Below are 24,919 nucleotides of genomic sequence, written 5' to 3'. Positions count from 1 at the left end.
ATGTGATAGAAAGATTAGAATTATAGGAAAAATTAGCAGGATTTGATGAGAGTGATATTTTCCTTGAATTCTTGGGGTGATTTCAATGTGATTTTAAATTAAGAGGAGAAACTATGAGGAATCACTATCACTTAAAATGAGGCTATGGATTTGCATCTTTTATTAGCAATAGTTCCCTAGTAGAAGTACGGTGTATAGGAAAGAAATATACATTATGTAATAGGAGAATTGAAGAAAAATGTATATTTAAAATGTTGGAAAGAATACTGGTGAATTAAGAATTTATGGATTTGTTTCTTTCATTAGAGGTACTTAATCTGATTATACTCGTGCACATTTACACATAATTTGCAACTTGATAGAAGATTCTTTTTTTGGACCATTAAGATTCTTGAATATTTGGAGTAAACCCAAAAACATAAAGAAGATGGTGACTGAGAATTGGTAGGTAGATTTTGCTGAAAATTCCATTTATAAAGTTTCAAGCAAAAATGAAGAAGGTTAAACAAGCATTGACAGTCTAGAGCAAGGAGGTATTTGGCAATGTTTTTCAACAAATTGTCACTATAAAGGACATCATCAGAATAAAGTAGACCTAATTAGAGATACAACCCGCAACAAGATATAGGGCATAGTTGAGCAAAGTGGGAGTGGAACTCAAGAAATACCTGAGAATAGAGGAAGAATTTTGGAGGCAAAAGGCAGAAATGAAATGGGTTTTAAAAAGGGCAAAACCCCCAAAATTTTCCACTCTTATGTGAAAGGAATACAAAATACGTTTCACTTTAGGAAAGTTATAACGGAGTAGGGGAGTATTTTACAACTGAATTCTCAAAGAGGACAAGGAGCAACGGATTCATTTTCTAGATCAATTTCAAGAGGATAGTGTGCTAATTAACTATGACATGCTATATCATATTCCACGATGTATCATAGATGAGGAGAATGATTATATGACTAGGCTACAAGAAAAGGAGGAAGTAGAGACTTTAATTTTTGTATTTAATGGGAATAGTGTGTGGGGGACGGATGAATTCACAAGATATTTTTTCAACGTTGTTGGGATATTAGAGGTGGAGATATTACTAAAATGGCCAAAGACTTTTTTTGGGTTAGGAGCTTACCAAATACATCACCCATACGAATTTGATGTTGATATTCAAAACAGAACTAGTCAAGAGGTTTTCCAATCTAAGGCCTATAAGTCTTAGTAATTTTATGAATAAGATCATTTTTAGGGTGATTTATGTGAGGATGAGTATGGTTTTACACAAGATTATATCCATTACTCAGTCTGGTTTTGTGAAGGGCATGAGTATCACTCAAAATGTCCTATTGGCACATGAAATAATCAAAGACATTCATATGAGGAGTAAAAATGTTAATATAGTGGCATAACTAGATACGGACAAGGCATACGATATAGTGTCGTGGGTTTTCCTAACTAAAGTGCTCAAGAGATTTGGGATATCTTAGGTGATCATTGATATGATATGGAGAATTGTATCAAACAATTAATATTCAGTTTTTATAAATGAAAAATACATTATTTTTTCATTTATCTAGGGGTTTGAAACAAGGAAACCCTTTATCTCCAACTCTATTTATTATTATTACGCAAGTCCTAGCTGGGTGTCTAAACAATTTACATAGAGATGCAGAATTTAAGGATATGGATTACCGAAATGGAGCTCGGAGATAAATCACCTATCATATGCAAATATACTATTTTATTTTGTTTAAGCGATAGACGTTCAGTCATCAAGATGATGATAGTGTTGAAAGGCTATGAAAATGTCTCCTAAAAAATGATCAATAAATGAAAGAATTATTTTTATCTACATGATAAGACTCCTTTCGTTATGACGATTAGGATGAGAATATAACGGGAATAAGATAAGGAAATTCCCTCTCATTTATTTGGAAAGTTAAGTCTTTAATGGGAGGGAAAATTCCAATTATTTTGAGGAACTGATTAGGAAAATTGCTAAGAAGATATTTTCTTGGCATAAAAAATATTTTTCATTTAAGGGGGGGGGGGGACGAGTTCTCGTGAGTAGCGTTCTCCAGTCTATGCTGATATACATGTTATTGATTCTAAATACACCCAAGAAAGTAACAGAGCAAATTCATCAACTTATTTCAAAATTCTTTTGGGGAACCGTGGAAGGAGTGGTTGTGGCACGGGGACATGCGCTTCCCAAAGAATCTTTTATGATGGATGATCTCTTTACATTGGAGAAAATCATATGTTTCTTTATTAGTAAACTCTAGCCCGTTATTTGTTCTAATAAACTTGACTCTAGTTTGAAATTGAGTTTCTATTAGACATATAAAGTCTTTAATGGTATGGAGAGCATTTCTTTCATACTTAAATATTTAAGTCCATGTTAATCTGTTGAAGTGATCAAACATGGTTAGGAAGTATTTTTCTTATTTTCATGTGTTGGTGTGTGAATATGGGCCTCATTGATCAATATGAAACAGATTCAAATGTTTTGGTGAGCAGTGGTGTTGATTTAGTTGGAAATGACATCCTTATTTGTTTAGGGCAGACAGAGTGCGAGTGAAGGGTTAATTGGGGCAAGGAAAATGGTAATGTAAGGATTTCTTTCATTTTACCAAAAGATATGTGGCCTAACATTATATGTCGATTCACACTTTCATTAGATGTGTAGGACACATGTTAATAAGAAAAACATACACTATTAACAGGATTTTGAAAACTATAACGAATTTTTTTTATTACTTTCATGAATCAATCTTACAAAAGGAATACAAGATGAGTGAGTTTGCTTATTTGATACAAAAGGTAAGGTAGAAACCTAAGATATTAGAACATGAGATTCAGAATGTCACGACCCGTACCTATACCCTAGAAGTTAGGGCATTTCTTAGGTCGTAGACCGGAGTACTTGACCTCTCGGAGGTCTTGTACAAGCCCTTCCGTATCATTCATCGCATATATAAGTATGAAAAGAAGTGCGAAATTAAAACTTTTCAAACGAATATCTTAAAACATATTTTCATATTATTATCATAGAAATGCGAAGTCTCAACATATGTCATTCTTAGACTCAAGAATACTTGGGACACGACCCATACAATACGAATATAGAAATACTTAGTCTATTACAACACTTTAAAATAAAAGACATATATGCCCTCGAGTCAATTGAGGACATACTTCAACTTTGCTTGAACAACACTAGAATCCAAGCTGTCCTTCATGATCCTTTTCATCTTCCACCTACACCTTTAGATATAACAAAATGTATAGAATTAGTACAAACACTTGTACTAAGTATGGCTTAATGCATAAAATCATGAAAATGAACATTTATTAGAAACATGCTTTTTTTGATTAAAACATCATATCATAAGCATAAGAATAACATTTAACACCTTAGAAACACATAAGAAATTATTCCCATATTTAGGAAAACCTTACAGTAAGATCATGTCACATTAAAGTGACTATTTTTCATGTTATAGTGAACTCCTTCACCGTTACAGTGAAGCCTATCAACTTCACATAGAACACTTTCTAGCATGTAATCTTCTCACCAAAAGTTATACTAAGAATCACTTAAGTATGATAAAGAGAGACCACCCATACACCCTTTCTAGGCACACCTAAATGATCCTTAAGACCACCCATAATGAGATACACATACACCCTTTCTAGGCACACCTAAATGATCCTTAAGACTACCCATAATGAGATACACACTTACAATACACCAAACACATAAACATGATATCCTCCTACCAAAGGTGATTCTAAGTTTCACTTGAGTGAGTTGTGAAGCGACCGTCGATACAATTCCTTCATACACACTTAAGGTATCCTTTGGACTACCTAAGATAGAATCATTCTCACTTAATACAAAGGTTATCAAAAGACTTACTTAAGTAAATCAAGAAGATAACATCCATGATTGACCTCTTCAAGATTACCTAAATAATCCTTAAGACTACCAAAGGCTTAGATCATGTCTACTTAATCAACCAACCTCCCTAACTAGAGTCATTCTTAAAATTTATCTAGGTAAGATGCGAAGTGACCATTCCTATGCTCCCTTCACACCTTAACTGGAAAACCTTTAACTACTCTAGATAAGTGCTTATTCATTTAACATGTTTTTCTAACTTAAATCATTACATTCATTAGTTCATTTAGGAGACCTCCATGACATAAAGGGCATTCAAGTAATGGTCTTGGAGAAGACCTATGGACTCTCACTAACATCTTTAAAGCCTATTGTGCAATGTCTAGATAGCATCTCATACCACCACCTAAACTTCATAGAACTTCTCCAACACTAGTTAGTATCCCATATGATGAGAATAAGCAATAACCGACATAGATCATGGTATCAAAGCATGGAATCCGGAGTTGTAACCTACTCCGATGGAGGGTGTTCTACTTGACAATGGTAGAACTTGGACACATCCCATGTAGGCACATGGTTTGGGAATATGAAGGGTTCACTTTGCACTCTAGCCTCATCCTTTAACTAGAGATACTTCCTTTACCATACTCACTCGGTGATAGCCTTTGTTCTCATAGAGTAATTGACATTGAAGGTTCATACAAACGGTTTCATATCTATAACCTAATCACATTCACCCTACCAAAAAGGTCCCCTAGGGCTGCCTTACAATAGCGACAAAAGATAGCTCATTATGACTTTCCTAAGAATCATATGATGATGCCATTCCATCTAACCAAACTTTTCATTACAAGAAGGATACCATTACCACTTTCGACTTCAAGGTTCATTACCTTACCACTAGGTTCAAGTTTCCACATAAATGACCCTCTTAGCATCATTCAAGGTCTCATGTCATTCATACATAAAGACTAAGAGGCTTTATCATTCTAAGTCAAGACATCTCATATTAACATTCATATATGTATCAAGTAAGGGACTCAAGTCTACCAAAACAAGACACAACATTACTTCACTTTAGCACATATTGCATATCATTCTAGAAGCACATAGGAATAACCATTATCATCTATAAGTCATCCTATACACTAATATAACATCATCAATATAACCATCATAGACTCATATAGTCAATTAGGAAGAATCATGCATCAATTCTAAGACTACACACATAATGACATAGTCATAGTCTAACATGATCACCTAACAACATCAGTAGAAGAACACATACTTTCACTTCAATAATATGTAGATATATATGATCATACTTCACATAATCACTACACAAATCATCATAATACTTCAAGTAAGTTGCCGACAAGGCCATGATCATCATAATACATAATGTAACGCCGACAAGGCCACATCAATTGCAAGTAAAACACATACCACCGCCACCATAAGTGGACCATACCAATCACAATATAATTTAAGTCTAATTAACATAAAATAAAGATAATTAGGGCAACGCCTAATCATCCAATTCAATATCATAAGGCCCTTACCCATGACCATGAACATCAATTCAATACATAATCTATAATACTCAATGAATCTAAGTCAATTCAATATAGATTTAACAATATAATACCAATTAGACATCAATTGAATACAATTCTTACATTATTCAATAGCCCATAGAAAACTACACTAGAATTCATAAGCATTAAGTCAATATCACTTAACCCATAAAGTAGTCAAAAACTAGGGTTCATCAATTACATGGGTTCATAGGTTAATTATGTTAAAATCATCTAATTAAAAATGATTCAATCAATATTAAATGATTTAAAACCCTTAATGCAAGAACCCATGGATAGATTTCAATTTAGAAAACTCATATTTTAAGAAGTCTTTAAAAATCACTTTGAAGATTGACTCCCTGAAGAAAAGAGTTCGAAGGATCAAAAATCATACCTTAATAATGTTAATCCACCAATTTTATGAAGAATAACCACTCAAATCTCCAATCCAAGTACTTCCTTGAGTTTTGGCTTCAATGGAGTTCTAGAGAATTTTTTAGGACTTTGGGTTTTGATTTTGAAGAATGAATTCTCCTAAGTGTTTAAGGCTTATAAACATGTTTAAAATACCTAAAGTACCCCTAAGTAAACTCCCAAATTATTATTTGAATGTGGGGTGAAATTACCATTTCACCCCTTTCACTTAACAGTAACTGCGCAGGAAACAACACCATCGACGACTACCCTGTTGACGGACCGTTTGTCAATCAACGGACCGTCCTGGCTGGTCGTTGTTTCATCAGAGCCTGTCCATTGGGATATCAGGCTCCGACGCCTAAGTACTGACCAAAGACTCCCATTGACTGGCCAACGAGCCGTCTACTGCCTCCATCGTTTGTGACAGTTTTGGGCAGTCTTGGATCTTGAGAAAGGTCCTTTCTCAAGGACCCTTGGATGGTCCTTGGGGACTTTTACTTGGACGTTTCCAATCCAAATATTCTCGTATATGAGTTTAAGACATTCCATATAAATTTCATCCAAAACGAATGCATAGAACTCGACAAAAGATTCTAAGACACACGAGGTCATTTCAAAGCAAACCTTTAAAACGTCATGGACGTTCTTGAACGTTTGACCTCCAAACTTCATGAAACTCAACACGCTGCCTATAAACACTATTATAACTCATGTAAAAACCTCATAAGCTCATTAAACGCACATATAGGAACATAATCACACATGAGGCACATAGGTGACTTAGTCGTCGAACGTCTTAGTCATCCCCTAAAACTCTAGACACTACCTCAATACCACATTATAAACCATTTTAGGACCTTAGACCCTCATGACAAACATTTTAGGATCTAGCTTCACCTAAGTTATTTTTGAAGTATTACAAAAACTAGGCAAAATGTTGCAATTAAGACACTTTGAAGAAGTAAAGTACAAGTTATATCTTGCTCTACCAATCTTCGGAGGGCGCTTCAATGAAGGGCTCTGCATAAGACATGAAGAACTATTGAAACTGATAACGCATTTATGTTGTGAAGTTAGACAAATAGACAAAAATTAAGTTGAACTTGAAACTAGGTATAATCTAACACTTCATGCAAAGTTAATGTTGGATTTACGTAAGCATCACTAATTTTTGTCACCTTAACTCTATTCCATTTGGTAAAGTAACAAAAATGAGTAAGGTAGGGGTTTAATTTTAGTGAGTAACGCTCTATTGTAAGTCATGTGATTTGTGACTCTGAAATCTATTATTTATGCATTCAACTAACAAATTAACACAGTCACATAACAAAATACTTGTCTTAATAACGTAGGACTGGAAAGCTAAGATATCTACAAGGTTCCAAATTGCATACCATTGAAGAGCTTGTCTACAGGTTCATCTGGCCATCACTAGCGCGTACCTTACGAACATGAATGCTTCCTAAAAGAGTGAGCAACTTGTTGTACTAATCGTGTGTGAGACTGTTATAAAACCGTGATCTGATCATGGAAAATGAGCACTCTCACAATTCTCAGGTAGCAAGCCTCTGTGTTTCCAAGTATAGTTGATGGTGACCTTGAGTTCCTTTTTTGGTGAATTTAAAATCCTTACGGAAGCCATATAGTCTATAACATTTGTCTTTAGTGACCTAACTTCTTACATTAGTTACAAAACACGTGTTCTTTTCCATGATTTGATGGATATGTCCTAAAAGAACATTCAAATTGCCTGAGTGGATGGGTGATCCTGTGGATTATCTAGAAGAACAATTGTTGGTGAAATATGGCTTGGAAGCAGCTATGGAAAATAGTTTGTCCTAAAATTGAAATTATTGTTACTATTGGATACATTAGAGTGGATGAAATTTGTGCTACATCTTGTTGTCACACTCGGTGAGGTTGAATCTAAGTGAATATGACTGTGATGTCTGACCTCGTGATGTTTTTCTTCCTGGACTAAGATGGAGAATGCCTGAAGCATAGTAGTTAGGAGATGCATCATCAAAATGCTCCCTCGGATAACTATGTAGACTTCATTCAAGTCTATTAGTAATTGAATAAGTCACCCATCATGCTCTGCCTTGTGAAATTTAGTTTTCCCACCACAAGTGAACAAACAAGTATATTGTGTGTTTGTATCCAAGATGTTCAGTTCTTCCAATAGCCTTTTGATGTTAGTGTGTAGTAACATGTGGCATCAAGGTTTTCTTGAGTGAGATTATTCATATCCTATGTAAAGTTGGTATAACTTCGCACCATTGGTCTGGTTGTACCTATCTGTCAATTCGGCCCATAACTCCTTAGCATTGTTCACATATTGTAAGCTATCAACTAAATCTTTTGAAAGCAAGTTTAACAGCCAAGAAGTTATCATGTCATCCCATTATTCCTATTGGTCAAATCTAAGTGAAGTAAGAGTTGGCTTTGGGATCTTATCATTGATAAATCCAGTCTTGTTCTTTACAAAAAGTGCTCGATGTATGCCTCACCTCCATGATCGGTACCCAGTTCCATTGAAAATGACTAGAGTGATTGAAGAACCAACCTTTTTTGATGGATTTATGTACATACCATTGTTGGAATCCTGATATTCAAGAATTGGTTGATCTTTGGTTGGTGCCATGGATAATAAGCAAGCAATCAAGGTGAGCATGAATGCATTAAGAGAGCAAGCAAAAATGAGATCGCAAAATCACGAATAGAAGTTGCGTGAGGATAAGAAGTGAAATTGTGAATTTGGAAATTAAATTAGTGTGGGCTAAGGATTCTTAGCTATGATACAATGTTGAATTGATGACTCTATTTGAAATCAATTATCTAAGAACTCCATGAAAGGAGCTCTGAGCTCACAATCGAATTTGAAAAAAAATCATGAAGCAGGATTGAATTTTTGAAACTGAAAAACTGATTATCATTAAGCTGAACATCTTTATTTATGCCCATGTAACTAACTAATAGAATAAAATGCAATTAACTGACTGACTAACCCATGACTGAACAACTTAACATTAAGTTGCACTGATTTACATCATAATCTCAACACATATAAAATTCAGACAAAAAGTCACCTTTTAGGAAGTAACCAAAATAGGGTTAGTGTATTTTTCTTTTCCATTTAATCAAAAAAGTTAAAGAACAGACGTCAATCTCCTAACATTAAATTTTAATATAATTTTTCCCACTTTATAGAATGGAATAATGCAAGTTTTTTCTTATACTTTTTTCAGACTCTCATGAAGCAGTTGTCAAATAAAGAAGCATAATATTCTTTTGAAACAAATTTTTTTAAAAATATATTATATAAATTGAAGATAAAAATAATTCTAATAACCAAACAAAAAGAAATAAGCAAATGATAAAAGTACGAAGTCTTTGGTAACGTTGCCTCTTGGTTAATGTATCTACAGTCCCTGTTTTTATTTATTATATTATACATGAAAAGACATAAAATTAGTTTATAAAACCTGAATGTTGGTTTGACCATATTAAGTGCCAGAATTAGGGGAAGAAAATCTGGCATGCCCGACAAATAAACAATCCTTCTAAAATAACTTTCTTTTAAAATTCAATAGGCTACTACGTTCCGTTGCAATAACAAGTAGAGACGGAACTTATATTAAGTAGCATATTTTTATTAAGAAACTTAAACATGTATAGTCGTAAGTTTAAGATTCAGTTATTAACACTTGAAATTAATATTATAAAATTTAAAATTCTTACGTCGTTTTTTAATAATAAGCCTAGCAATTTTTGGATTATCGTTGCACCGCTCTTTTGTCCCATGTACTTAGAAATTTGACTTTAGGATCATCAAGTGGCTGGTGACTCTACAACAAATGGAAGCATCTTTGGACTTTGAATCTATTTGGCTTTTAAGAACTAAAATAATTAATTGATTGCCTTTCAATTATTCTAAATGTTTTGATGATGATTGCTCATAATTCATACATTTATCCTCTAACCTTAAACTAATGATGCTAATTATTGACACTAGTCTTTTCAAAACGTTATCGGAACAAGTCTTAAGGCAAAACGTACTAAAAATGCTTTGGATATAGATTGAAGATATAAATTCATAAGACATAATTCTTAAAATTTGAGACGTAATCCTCAAGCGTAAAGACACGAGGCTAATAGAGAAAGTTGAGTGTAACAACCTTCAAGACTATACAAACTAAGTTTAAGATTCAACTGTCTATGCATTTTTATGCTAAACTTCAACAAGATAAAACAATAAGGTTGAAATATCTTGACGTAAGCCAAAGCAATTGAGTCAAAAGGGCAATATTGAATAAAAATGCCCTAAGATAGTAGTTTGGTTACCCTTCAAGGTGGCCCAGTGATTTGGGCTTGAGACTTCTATGTTAGAGGTCTCATGTTCGAAATTTTTGTCAACGAAAGCAAATGATTTGACTTCTTGTTATTTAAAAAAGGATGGTAGTTTGGTTCAAAATGTTTGTCATATAAACAGTTTCAAAAATATTTGTATTATTAAAAGTTTAGTCTAAAATTGTGTTTATTATGACTTAATGGGTCAAAATGTATTTTCCTAATAAATCTATTAGTCCGTGTTTTTTCTTTTTAAACATATTTTTTCCTAGTAAAAATGTTACTATTAAAGAACTTGTTCTTGTTTCTTTCAATTCAAAATTATTTTAGCTTAATAAATAAGGAGAAAATAATCCTTTCATTTTCTCAATCTAATTTTATCAATTAAGAATAAAAAAAATTTACTTTATCATTTAAATTGATAAAATAGATCATATACATAAGATTATAATAACTCATCATTAATTTTATTTAGATAAATTAAAATTTTCTTTAATTTTTAAAAAACTATCATTTGGAAAAGAACGTGTTTGAAAAGGAATATATATTTATATGAAAAAAAGAATTATTTTGAAGAATTACATAAAAATATGGATATTTTAAAACTAAATATTAACGATAAAATATATTTTAGATCAAACTATTAATTTTAAATATTGTTATTTAATTTAATATAATTTAAAAATATTTTTAACTCTTTTATATTTTAAATATCTGAATGATAATATTATGAATAAAATACTAGAGTATGTACTATATAAATATCCAATATTTAGTTGATGTGAATGCATGCAGGAAAAGCAAAATATACTTATTGATTAAGGACCGTTTGATAAAAAAATATTAATTAAAATAGTTCCTGAATTAAATTTAGTCCAATTATAAATGTTTTTGAGTAGCTGGAGGGGACCAAATCCAGGATATTCGAGTACCATTTCACATTGCACGAGTCAAGAAAAAGCAAAAATTATAATTACAATCATATGATTTATATTTCATTGTTTTTTCAAATATAAAGGAGTATATAAACTATCATTCTTCAAGTTGAACAACACTATTAAGATACGTAAATTTTTTTATATGTATTTGCAAGTGTAATATTTAAATCATAAATATTTTTTATAAGATTTTTAAGCGAATTTGTAAAAATCATGACTTGCGTTATTAATTGTCAGAAATTTTCACAAAGTAGATAAACTTTCTTTGTCCACAATATAGATATCTTTTAAAGACAAAAAATGTTTTAGTATTTTACGAAACTTATCTGTCACCTAATGCGGAAAAAAATATTTTTCTACACCCTAAATAATATATTTATTCATAAGGATTAGGGTTAAGAATGAGAAAAAGCTAATGAACAAACAAACTGATTATTACTTTTTATGGACGTGATTCAATATGAGAAGGTCAATTGATTTCAACAATGTAGAATATTGAGTTATGAAACTTATTTTTTTTTTTGAGAAAAACAAATCATTGCACGAACTATTTCTCAAATAAATGTCACATACATATAGAAGATTTGCTTGTATGCAAACTGTGAATTTAATTTCAACTCTATACGTATGCTAAATGATTAAAATAAAATTATAAACGTCATGACCTACCATAGAAAAAAGAGCCAATTGCCTTTCATTTAGAGATATAAATTGAATAATATTAAAGAATCCAACCCACATACCATAATTAGAGTGACACCTACCCCATGTGCACAAAAGTATAATCCATCAATTTTTTTAATTTCAATATATGATTATATAAGTTTCTAGAAAAGAAAAGGCTTCGATAAGATAACAAGTACTAATTTTCAATCATTTGTTTAATTTTAATATTTAATACTCCTAACTCCTATATATTAGTAGTATATAATATAATTAACAGATGTTATAATGCAATAATGTTATCTTGCATCACAAAGTTTATTACATGTATGATTCCACTCACTAAACTAACAATTAAAATTAAGGTCAAGAGAGTACTAATTATTATTTATTAAAGAAAGAGCCAGCCTAACTTTAATATATGTTTTATAAAAAAGTTACAAGACTGAAAATGACATGTTTTTGTCTAAAAACAGTGTATTTCTCTATATTAGAACATGATTTTTTTTTCAACTTTCACCAACATTAACCAAAATAGGTTCTTCCAATAAATTGTCCAAACACTAAAATATTTCCTAAGAATGTTTAACCTTTTTTTTTTGCTTTCTAAAACACCTTTTTCTTTTCATTTATGTGAGGGTTTAAAAAAGAATTTGAAAGTGTGATTCTAAACCTACCATGAAATTGATGTGGCTATATAAAAATCATGTAATTAAGAATAAAATACAAGATTTAAAATTAATAATTCTTTATTATACATATGAAGGTATCATTTATTTTTAATTATAAAAGAGATTGTGAAGGGAAATAATACTACATACATGAGAGAAAAGAATTAAATCCAGAAACCTAACAAATGCAAGTGGAATTTACAAAAAACAAAGCATAATTTAGGTATGAGACTGGCCCCTACGCCATATATATGCTTGAATCTAGCATGGGATCATACTTTATTTATTATTTTTTTATTTTAAAAAAGTAATTGGGGTAGGGGTAGGGGATTTTGGGAGAATCAAATCTGTTATTGACGAGGTGAAAATTCAGATAGTTAGCTGGTTGAGTTAATTGTTAAGGATAACATTATTTTTGGATGAATAAAAGTTTTTTTGGGGTGATTTAAAGAAATTCTATTAGTTTAGAAGTCAATTACTTGGATTCACATTAACATGTAATATTATGAATTTTATCAGATTTTGAACTCTGAATAGATATGCATTTGCTCGTCTAGATACATATATCTTTGAGTCATGGATTAAAATTAAGTGTAATATGTTTTAGATATATTGTATCCAAGTGGATTCACATGTATTTGACTTTCTCGCACGTCACTCTTTGTGTATCCAATATTCCAATTACATGTTTTTGTAATTCACATGTAATCAAGATATATGTTCTATGTTGCTTGCCTCTCTCCCTATTTTAATAGATCTTGTCAAAATATGTGTATTAAAATAAATTTAATTTGAAATTTGATGTGAAATAATTAATGAGATAATATAGAATTATTTTAACTATAAAGTGAAATAATAATAATAAATATAATTGAAATGATATTTTATTTTTATTTTGAAAAAGTTCGTCTTCTTAACGGAACGGCACAAACGGAAATATGCCCAAAAAAAAAAAGTCAGCCTCTGGGAGTGGGACCCCTTTGCTTGCCAACGATGTATTACCTAAAGCCGTACTACTACGTTACGCACTGCAACTTTTTTTTCCCTAAAAAATAGAAATTCAAATAATTAGTAAGAAAAAAATGCTCTATTATACCATTTTTGTGACATTATATCTATTTTGAAGTCAAATATTATTTTTTGTTTATATATTTTAAATATATTTGACTATAATTTTATATGCAGTAATACTTCTTATTAAATTTCAACAGTAAGTTTTTTTATTTGGGAAAGGCTAAGAAATATATTTTAGAATCTAGACAAAAATTGATTTATTTGATTCTGGTATTTTGAATTCTTTTGTATATAATGAAGTAAATATAGTAAATCATATTTATGATAGTTATATAATTATACTACTTTAGGGAAGAAAATTATTTCTAGTACTATTGAGACAGAATAAATTACTATAATCCTATTAAAACATAAAAACATTTGGACAGAAAAAGAACAGTCAAATCTAACCTACTAAAAAGGTGACATCGTGAGTATTGAATAACAAAATGAGCGAAGAAATTTCTCCAAAAAAGTATGTCTCTTGCTCTTCCATCTTCACTTTTATTTTGATACTTTTTTTAATCACATACTTTAAATTTAAATATTAGTTAAATAAAATTACGCTATTATGACCTCGATCAAACCATTTGTTACAAGATATAGTAAGTAATTACTAATTAGCTAATGAAGAATATTCAAATAAGAATATTTTGATTATAAAAAAAATAATCTCTTTCTTTTTTTATAACATTTTTTCACTTGACATATTTAAGATAATAAGATTAAAAAATAATTTTGTATATCTAAAATAACTTTAATTTAGAATTACATCATTAAAAATCTTCTTTATTTTCTTGAACTTCATACCAAGTCAAACTAAACTACTCTTTGTGAAATGGAGGGAGTAATAATTTTTTCTTAAACTTCATGCTTCACCAAATATGTTAGGGTATATTAAAAACAACACGTCCTTTTATCGACATGAGATATGATGCACAAATTTAACCTTCACTCTTAACTAGATGTCTCGAATTCAAGTCATGAATATAGATCTATTGAAAACGTCACATCTAAATGGACATTATGATGCACAATTCAAATTTAATCGATTGGATCGATCTGAAAATTTGACAAGTGCCAAAAAAGCAGGCGCCAAAAGGCAAAATGTGGCGGAACTCAGAGCAATCGTTCCACCACCACCGACGCGGCCGTTTTACGCAACTTCCATCTTTAAATGACAATTCCAATGCCCTTATACCCATCTCTCTGTAGAGAGAGAAACACAAGAAATCCTAGTGAGAGAAACACTCCCCTTCCTCCTCGTCGAAATAAAAAAGTAACGCTTTCACGAGATTTGTACTTTGCCCACAACACACAAATATATATATATACTTTGAAGAGAGAAGAAGTAAACACAAAGCAAAGTTAAGCTTTGGCTAATATATATTTATATACACGTACGTACACTGTATACAAGCAAAAGGCTAGAGAGAGAATTCAATTGATCATCTACATTCCGTGTTCCTAAGGTATACATACACATGAAATGGATGAATTCATATAAAAAACGTTTCGGTTTTATGATTTTAATCCCGATTGTTAATCCTGTTTTTCAATGATTTTGTTGAAGATCTGAAATTTTGTATTGATTTCTGCTGGATTGGTTTATGCAAAATCACGGATTAATTTGGATTTGACAAACATAATGCCAGGTTTTTTTTTTTGAATTTTATGTCAAATTTGGATTCAGCTGCACGTAATTTTGATTCGGATTTTAACGAATTGGAGAATTGAATTGATTCCTTTTCCTTTTTTTTTTTGGTTGTATATAGAAATTGTTGGGATTCACGATCACGAAAGAACAAAAAGATATTATTTTGAGGCATCTGAGGATGAGAAGAGAAGAACTCGAATCAGATCTTTGAAAAAAAAGGCAATGAGTGCTTCTACAAAGTTAACGCATTCACTCAAAAGACGTAGTAAACGAGTCGCTCATTGCCGATTTGCTTCCATTTCAACGGAAGATTTTCGAGACGAGAAAGAAGAGGAGGCAGTGAATTCATTTCGCCAGGCCTTGATAGAAAAGGATCTCCTTCCGGTTCGACATGATGATTATCATACTATGTTGAGGTAACTTGCAGATCAGCTGAAAAAATTTAACCATATTTTATGCTCTGTTGCATAAAATCAAAATTAAACATCAATACACAAAACTATGTAAAACAAAAGATGGAGGAAACATCAATACACAAGTTTTCTTTTGGAGGTGCTGTCTGTAAACAAAGTCTCAAATGTGATTGCAATGCAAGGTCATGCCTTTCATAAAGTTCTGCAATCGAATCCAGTTGGGGAAATAGTCACTAGCGTTACTTTATTGTAGTTAGTAGATGTAGTTTTGTAACTCAAGTTGTTGATATTAATCTACAGTACACATGTTTGAGGGGCTCTTAAATATATTGCTAAGGAAGTTTCGAAATGCAGTTGCACAGGAAGCTTGGGCAGATTCATGGAACAATTCTCCCTTTGTTAATTAAATTCGTGTTCTTTGAGACTCCGCCCTCCAATGCTGTGGGTGAATCAGTTGATCTTGGGGGATTCATTTGGATGCCATCGGTCACTATACCTTTTTTGGATACTTGATCTGAGCTTAATCTTCCTGAAAGTAAATTTAGAGGTTTAAAGAAAATAAAGACCTTAATATGTTTTGGTTGTTTCCAATGTGAAGGGTCATTTCTCTTGAGAAAGTAAGACAGTAAAGAGCTTAAGAACAAGCAGTTTAGTCTATCTCTCTTTTCTTTTGACTGCTGATAGAAATTTGAGGGAGAAGAATTGTCTAACTTACTGCCATTGAGGTAAGGAAAAGAAGAGGAAAGAGTACCGAAGTTTTTTATTCATTAGTGTTATAGAAGCATCTCGTCTCTTCCTAAGATTATCAGGTACAGATGGTGGAAGGGTCTTGAAGTTGGGTAATAGAAACCTTTTAATGAGCTTTTTGTCCATATATAAGATTGTTTCTATGAATTAGCATACTACTTCAGATATCACACCTAAGGTGTGGGCACATGTTTTTATCTATTTAAGGAACACAGATGCTCGACCTTAGTTGTTTTCTTGTCTAGATCAGTATATCTCCTTGTCTATCCATTTCCAAACAGAATTCATCTGTTGATTATCCAAATCCTAGTGGGCTATATAACTTTAAATCCTCTAGCTGCAAATATTTAACTTTACTTCCTGAATATAATCCATGTAACTTGTGAATAATTTGAGATAGCGTTTTTGAGGATTAGAAATGGACTTCTCTGAGCTTTTTAGACTAATTAAAACTTTTCCTAGGGTCTCTTGTCTAAATGCAAGCATAAGGCAATACTCATGGAATACAATGGTTAATTTATTTTCAAAATTCTTGCATTCATCTCAACAAAAAGACTAAAGAGTTTGGCAAGCTTGATACTGAGTTTTCATGTTTACAGCCTTTTATTTGGTGAAATCCTATCAATTACCAATAGGAGGTTTCTTTATGGCGACCATGGGTTTTAGACCATTATATTTGGTACAGACCTATTCTTTGTGTACCAATGTGGAACTTGAATTCTGAAACTTAAACAATAGCAAAAGAAATAGGTCTCAATATTTTCTCATGGCAGCATATTTTGATGCCAGACAAGATAAATTAAATGTTGCTCCAGATATTTTATCTACTGGAAGTATCTCTACATAATTCTTTCTCCTCTTGATTATCAAATCTTATATCTCTAACAATTGTTCTTCAAACGTATATATTTGCTTAATTTCCTGTCTACTCTTTTTTCACAATACTCTCACTTGTGGAATTTCAGTGGGTATATTGTTGTTGTTCCTTCACAATAGTTTGAAATATAGATGTTTTCAGTAAGAGAATTGTTCTTTTTTCATTCACGGTAAGACAATATGATTCAGTTTCTCTAGTCAAGCTGTTTCTTTTTCATGCTGAGAGCATCTTTCCGTTTCAGGTTCCTAAAAGCAAGGAAATTTGACCTTGATAAGGCCATGCTAATGTGGTCTGAAATGCTCAACTGGAGGAAAGAACAAGGAGTAGACACAATTATAGAGGTAGGTTCTGTTGCACTTGTGTGCATGTTGCTCTATTTTGCTTTTTCTAGAAAACAGCAAGCTTTGTTGCTCACCAACTGTACACTAAATGATGATGGTTGGTATAAAGGTTATCAAAGCCCCCTGCTAAACATTTCTGGACATCTTTTTATAGCTTAGTTTTTCAAGTATTTGACATCTTTAGAACAATAGCAACATCTTGAAGGACCCAATGTACCCAAGTATTCCAATTTTTAGTGCTTCTTTGTATGTAATACTAGTTGAAATCTATCATATCTTGATGCAGCATAAAAATTTTTATTTGCTGACCCTTTCCTATCTTGTTTTTATTATATTTGTTCCTTCCCACCTTTTACCCAAAGTTGCGAGTAAATTGTCTGGAGCTTTGACATTGTTATAATTTGATTTCAACAATTGATATTAAACTATGAACTTTTCTATATGGAAGACAATCATCTATAGGGTATAATATATCTTGAAATCTAGACAGCTTTAGCAATAGAAAGAATAATGGAAGTTGAAAATCTGTATAGGTGATATCAACTTGAAGAGTACTGTTAACTAGAGTACTCTTAGTATATAATCACTAGAGCATATTAGAGAATTCGTAGTGTTAGATAAGTATTAAGTATGGAATATTGTAATATTATGGATTCAAATGAAGCATATGATAATGAGGATTCATGACCTCAACTAGCTTGGGATTGAGTTATAGCTGATATTGTTGGAAAATTTGTGGCTACATTGTCATTGCTGTGATAAATTTACATATGTGCAAACCATTGTTGGCCCCAATTCCGGTAAAGAAGGAAGGCTGTGTAGGTTGATGGTGCCTGATATTATGATGAATTCCCTCGACATGACAGGTGGGATGATAGATTCATATACTCAACCCTAATTTGGGATTTAGGTGTGTTGTATCAACTTTTTCATATTTGTTACAAGGTGGTTACCCAAATTTGTATTTCTGCAATTCAGGTTTCAATTGATACTTCTCGAGAAAACTGCATGACACCATTCATTCTATTTCACTATTTCTTGTGGAACTTGAGCTGTTATTTTATTGTTGGCCATGCCTTTTTTTAAAAAAAGAACTTTTGGTACTTGGATTTGCTTTCGGAAATAGCCTCTCTTCCTCCACGAGGTAGTGGTAAGGTCTGTGTACACTCTACCCCATACCCCACTTGTGGAAACTGCACTTGGCATGTTGTTGTTGCTTTAAGGCTTCAGAGTCAAATGCTATTATATATGTTCTTCACAAAATAAAAGTACTTCCATCATTAATGCTATGATTTGTAAAGTTTGTCAAACTATAGTGAGGTTGTCCTTCTTCTACCCTGCCATATTTTTATGTTTCTTGAATGAATTACAACAATCTTTTGTTTAAAATCCTAAGTCAGTCTTAAGCAGTATCAGATATCAGATATGTACATCTATGCTCATCTCTCTGTGCATCTTCTTTTAGTGTTCCTGCTGTCCCAAATTTTAAACGCATTCATGACAAACAGCTTTTGATAATTCAATGTTAGGCACATGTTCTTGTCTTTAGATGTCTAAATTCTAATTTATATTCTGGAAATGTTTAGGATTTTGCCTATGAGGAATATGAGGAAGTTCAGAGTTATTACCCTCATGGTTACCATGGTGTAGACAGAGGGGGACGACCCGTCTATATTGAAAGACTTGGCAAGATTGAACCTACTAAACTTATGAACGTTACCACAATAGAAAGGTTCTTAAAGTATCACATCCAAGGGTTTGAAAGGACTTTTGCTGAAAAATTTCCAGCATGTTCGATCGCAGCTAGGAGGCATATAGATTCATCTACTACAATCTTGGATGTTCAAGGACTGGTCAGTATTGAGTTACTTGATATTCAACCTAAATTTCATTAGTTTCCATATTTGATATACAACATCTTTTCTGTGATAATGTAGAATTGGAGGAGTTTTGGGAAACTTGCCCATGATTTGGTCATGCGCATGCAAAAGATAGATGGCGACAACTATCCAGAGGTTACTTTCAGTTTGGAAGAGTAAATGATTTTTTTTAAATATTCCTTTTAATTATTTGATCCTTCGCTAATAACTTTTTATTCTGCAGACATTGCACCAGATGTTTATTGTCAATGCTGGAAATGGATTTAGATTTCTATGGAATACTGCAAAAGGATTTCTTGATCCAAAGACAACAGCAAAAATTCATGTAAAGGAACACTTCTATTATCTGCATGGTTGTCTTTAAGGGTCATGTGAACTCACAATGATTGACTCTGTTTAATTGTCAGGTATTGGGAAACAAATTCCAGAGCAACTTAGCAGAAGTCATAGACCCCAGGTATATGAATGGTTGATAAAATGTCATTTTCTATATTGTCAAAGTATGGTTATTGAGTAAACTGTGTTAATTCCTTCATTATGTACATTGGTTTGTGATCAGCCAATTGCCAGATTTTCTTGGAGGAACCTGCTCATGCCCAAATCCAGATGGGTGTCTTAGGTCTGATAAAGGACCCTGGAATGATCCAGAGCTGATGAAGGTGTGATTTATCTGTAGAAATGATATTTAGGATTTTGTGTAATGATCTGTTGCAAGACATTTCTTACTTATGATGCCAAAAACTCTTGCAGCTGGTCCATGCATTACATGGTGAAGCACTTTATCCCAGGAGAATTACAAGCTACTCCGATAGTGATATCGAAATTAAACCAGTTTCTCCACAGGTATTATAGTGGCTTAGCTGCACCATGTTCTGCCTTTCCAGTTATCTTCTAGATGCATTGTGTTTGAGACCATTATTCTCTGCTCAGTTACTACGCAATGAGATTGGTTCGGCAGAATCTGATGTGGAAGTGGGGGTCTCAGCTTACAGTATCATGCAATCAAAACAACTTTCAGACAAAGTGAGTAACAAGTCTCTGTTTGCCCTTTTTATGGTACCAGCTTCTGATCTATGCTTATGCCAAGTTAAGAACACATCTACATTCGAGTTACCTCAATTTGCTAAGCCATTTCATCATCATTTGCAATATACATTGGGAATTTGACCGGAAAGTTATCTAGGGTGTGATATTAACTTTCCTGTATTATTGAAGGGAAGGTAGTGAGAAAACTGAATGAACACTCATTAACAACAAAAAATAGCACAGAAGGGGTTATTGTTTAATCGTGCATAAAACTGATCCCCTGCAAAGAAAGATATGACAGATGCATCATCCTTGTGAATTTGTAAAAATGTTTTTGCATTTTCCAGAGGAGTATCCCCTAGGAATGTACTTCCTCCAGCCCCAACAAAAAATTACCAGTTTCGCTCTGTCCCAAAATTTGACCTTTTCACTTGAAACAAAATTTCTCCTCCAAGAATTTAGTTCAATATAAAACAATAGTGTAACTTCTTATTATTTTACTGATCGTTTATAGAAAAGAAAAAAAAGCTTTGACTTGATGTGATGTCTAACCAAATAACTATACTTCATTTTTTGTTAAACTGAGAAATCTGATTTTTTTTTTTTGAGATAAGAGAAATCATTAGCCCTATATGCTGGAGGATGGATATAATCAGATTTGTAGAATCTGGTTCTCCATTAATTGGTTATCAATTGTGATCTACAACACTAAACAAAACTTGTTTAATAATTTCCACCTCGAATTTGATATGCTCAATGTTCTGTCTTTCTGCGATATATTTCTATATTCATATCGCTCCTGTTGATTGCTTTAGGTACCAACTAGGAGATCTGTTTCATTTGGCAGCTTAGTTCAAGAAGATTATGGGCCTATGCTTACAGATGAACATTTGAATTCTCCAAGTAAGAATTTTGATTTCTATGGTCAATCAGCGAATTTCATTTTGTATTATACTTGTAGGGTATGGGTAATTTCTCAAGTTTTATTCAACTGATTACATTTTTCTATACTTGTATGGTATGGGTAATTTCTCAAGTTTTACTTTGGACATTGTTGCCTTGTTTCTGTAGCATATGCCCTAGACACCATATTCAATCTTGATCCTGTGATTCTGGTTCATCCCTGTGAACTGATTGTGAGTGTGTTATATGAAATTCCACAAATCTGGCAACCTCCAAATCATTCAAATTCTCCTAAAACTTAGATCTATCACTGTGTAGTCCACATTTCATCAATAGTGGTCATCCATTGTTGGTTTGAAGTGTAAATATGTGGGAATAATAACTTTAGAGTACCTTGCCCCAACTAATTATCTTCCCAAAAGGCTGTATTCCACCCATTTTCAACTCTGCAGTTAGATTTTATTGCTGAAATTGGCCATAGAGCTCTGATGTCTTCCAAACGCTTGCACCATAGGCAGTTTTGTTTCCCCAGCCTTTCACAATCTTCCTTGTGCATCCTTTCGTTTTTACTTTCAAAAGGAAAGGGAGCTTGTCTACACTAATTTGTTTGTTCACCATTTTTACGTGAGAAGTTCTACAGGATTTTGGTTTGTTTTGGAAAGAAGCATTACTAAGGGCTCATAAACTAATCATTTTATTCTCTTTGCAACAGATAGAGCTACTGTATCAGTACAAAGAAGGTCGCCTGAGAAATCCATCTTTAGCTTGATGATTAATATGATGGTCAAATCACTTGCATGGATTTGCTTCTTGTTTCATGGTGTGGGTAGGTTATTTGTGAAGAATAGTGATGCAAACAGATCGAGAAATGGACGGGTATCAGTGAATGCAAGTTCAGTCGAGCAAAATGTTTCTTCCCCAAAAAAGGAGGATCTCCTCCATCCATGCTGTCAGAGGTTGCAACATTTAGAGAACGTCGTAGCTGATTTGTTGAAGAAACCTACCAAAATTCCTCCAGAAAAAGAGCACATGCTGCTTGATTCAATGGACCGCATAAAGTTCATAGAGTATGACTTGCAGAGGACGAAGAAAGTAATGGTCTATGCACTGTTTCCAGATACGTTCATTTTGTTCAATTGTAGAGTTATTTAATTGTCATTGAACAAATATTTTTGTTTTAGGCACTACTTGCAACAGCATCGCAACAAGTAGAGCTTGCTGAATCCATGGAATCTTTGAAGGAGAACAAATTGAAAGTACGCTTTCTTCTATGCCTTACTGAAACCTCTGCTCACAGGTTAGAAAGTGCAGATTACTGAATATTATTTCAAACAGGTGACAAACTCATGTTGGCGGAGAGGCAGGCCTTCACAATACAAAACTTGATTTGGGTGGGAACTGCATTGATGCCTTAGGTTGATCTTTAGGTGTGTCAACAATTTGGATTCAATCCTGGTATATACTCGAGACGAAGTTTGCAGGTAAAAGGACCATGCTGGAAATATACACAATGGGTAATGTCCATCAGTTTCCACATTCAGTGTCTAAATTAACATTACCATCTCCCTTCCCTCCCTCTGAAGTATCATGTCTTTCCTGTTTCTTCCAGGCTTTCGAGTTGGTGATTGAGTAAGCTTTGCTAGAGTGTTGCACTCTGCCTCATTTTTCTTTAGAGGCGGGAGTGTGATGTTATAGTTGGATTACATTCATATTTGTACATATTTGACGTGTGAACAACTAGTTCTGGACGTAACTCACACATTTTCTGTACAGAAGGACCGCGAATTTAATGCATAGCTAACAAATTTGTTATCGGACTTTTTTTTATGAAAATATTGCTTAGCAGCTTCCACTTAAACCTATTGTTAAACAATATATTGAAATAATGATTTGAAATTTGTGCATGCTGCCCCAGTGGGAAGTGGTGCAAAGCGGCATGATTGTTTTCACATAATGTTGCTAGGGTCTCTCCTTTTAAAGTAAAGTCACATGTTTTCTGGATGTGTTGGATTATTGATCTCAATCACACACATTTTTGATTTGCTTCATCAGTAACTATTATTTCTGCATGATTTGAAGTAGCGATTATATTTTGTTTTGTTGAACGTTGTGATATAGTTGTAATTCCACATGTAAAAAATAACCTGTCTGATATTGATCTTTAAGTGGGTCAACATATATATCATGCAACTGCATAACCAATTAATTGTGAATCAAATTCTTTGAATACAAGAGTCTCATATCAATAGTCCGTCGGAGGTATCAAAATACATGTTTAATATTATCCCGGTGTTTTCGGGTAGGGGGAAGTATTAAATTTTGCTAAAATTTTTTTAGAAAAAAGATATATCTGATCGAGAATTACTCGCAAGGTACATCAATGCATCAATTGTACTATAATATGACATTTTAATACCAACCAATTCTTCTGTCATTCTCATAAGATTGGAATGAATTTTTATTAATACCAAGTGATCTCACAATGAGCGGGCATTTAGTTGATGTGATTTATCCGTGTAGAATATCTTTTAAATATTTTTAATATATGTTGATTAATGAATAAATACTTCATTTGTCAAATGCTCAATTTATAGATCAAAACAAAATTGTTTTCCCAAAGTCTTTCATTTCAAATTCTTTTTTTCAAACATTATATTTTCTTTTGAAAGTTTTCACGAGTTCCAATGTTATGAAAGTCACCAACATATATAGCTATTAGGAAAAATTTAGATTCAAATTTTCTAATAAATACAGAAGGACAAATTGTGTCATTCTTATACTATTCTTTAATAGATATTCGCTAAGGCGTTACCACATGCGTTTTGATTGTTTCAATCTGCATAAAGATTTTTGAAATTTTATCAAACAAGAATATTTATACATTTTAGACATTTTTAATCCTTCAGAAATTTTCATAAAAATGTCGTCTATTGAACCATATATAGACAAACCATATAAATAGAATGTAACGACATTCATCAGATATATGTCAAGTTTTTTATGAACTATCAAATTTATAAGATACCTGAAATTGATTACATCTACCACAAGATAATTTGTCTCAATATAATCAATATTAGGTCTTTACGGAAACTCTTGTGTCGTAAATCGTGTTTTATATCTTATGACTTCATTTTTCTCATTTCGTTTTCCCACAAAGACTCACTCCATTTATATCCACTAGATTTATTTCTTCAGGTGTGCCCCACCATCAGTCCGTAAACTTTGCGCTTTTCAGGTGAAGTTAATTCAACTTGAATTATATATTCCTCGACAGATTTTGATTCAAAATTCTCATTTTATTGCATTATTTCAACAACATTAGAAGCAAAAATATTATATTATTCCGATTTCATATTTTTCCTGATGAGACATAGTTTATTGAGATCTCATTATTATTTTTAGGCGCCTAAACCTCTTCCAAGATTTCATCAATTATTGTGTCACGTTGCTTTTGTTGAAAAGGTTCTTTCATATTATAACAATCATGATCATTTGCTCTCT

General features: G+C 32.5%; 1 protein-coding gene and 1 long non-coding RNA gene across 3 annotated transcripts; one reads left to right on the top strand and one right to left on the bottom strand.

The window, feature by feature from the left end:
* Positions 1-3,011: 3,011 nt before the first annotated feature.
* Positions 3,012-9,075, bottom strand: LOC112942195 (uncharacterized). Its single transcript, XR_003248278.2, has 2 exons — positions 7,291-9,075; positions 3,012-3,256 (listed from the first exon to the last, which is right to left on the bottom strand). It is a non-coding gene; the product is annotated as an uncharacterized lncRNA (long non-coding RNA).
* A 5,515-nt stretch (positions 9,076-14,590) lies between these two features.
* LOC101255028 (phosphatidylinositol/phosphatidylcholine transfer protein SFH9) lies at positions 14,591-23,273 on the top strand. 2 transcript variants are annotated; one of them, XM_019215769.3, is made up of 16 exons: positions 14,591-15,043; positions 15,145-15,226; positions 15,347-15,644; positions 17,507-17,606; positions 19,193-19,459; positions 19,544-19,621; positions 19,710-19,811; positions 19,894-19,943; positions 20,046-20,145; positions 20,237-20,329; positions 20,417-20,509; positions 21,328-21,415; positions 22,128-22,507; positions 22,597-22,671; positions 22,751-22,896; positions 23,025-23,273. In XM_019215769.3, the coding sequence occupies exons 2-15, from the start codon at positions 15,220-15,222 to the stop codon at positions 22,799-22,801; spliced, it is 1,782 nt and encodes a 593-aa protein (XP_019071314.1). In that variant the 5' UTR covers positions 14,591-15,043; positions 15,145-15,219; the 3' UTR covers positions 22,802-22,896; positions 23,025-23,273. The 2 variants fall into 2 exon arrangements, with proteins under 2 accessions (XP_019071314.1, XP_019071313.1); XM_019215768.3 differs by having other exon boundaries at positions 14,626-15,043; positions 22,751-22,929.
* The last annotated feature ends 1,646 nt before the right edge of the window (positions 23,274-24,919 follow it).

Source organism: Solanum lycopersicum, chromosome 9 (genome assembly GCF_036512215.1).
Source record: "Solanum lycopersicum chromosome 9, SLM_r2.1".
Taxonomy (NCBI): domain Eukaryota; kingdom Viridiplantae; phylum Streptophyta; class Magnoliopsida; order Solanales; family Solanaceae; genus Solanum; species Solanum lycopersicum.
This window is presented reverse-complemented; position numbering and strand designations above follow the sequence as displayed.

Excerpts from the sequence above, each read along its gene's own strand:
- LOC101255028 (XM_019215769.3), top strand. Across the intron at positions 20,330-20,416 it reads TTAAACCAGTTTCTCCACAG|TTACTACGCAATGAGATTGG; the intron begins GTATTATAGTGG and ends TTCTCTGCTCAG. Across the intron at positions 21,416-22,127 it reads TGAACATTTGAATTCTCCAA|ATAGAGCTACTGTATCAGTA; the intron begins GTAAGAATTTTG and ends TCTTTGCAACAG.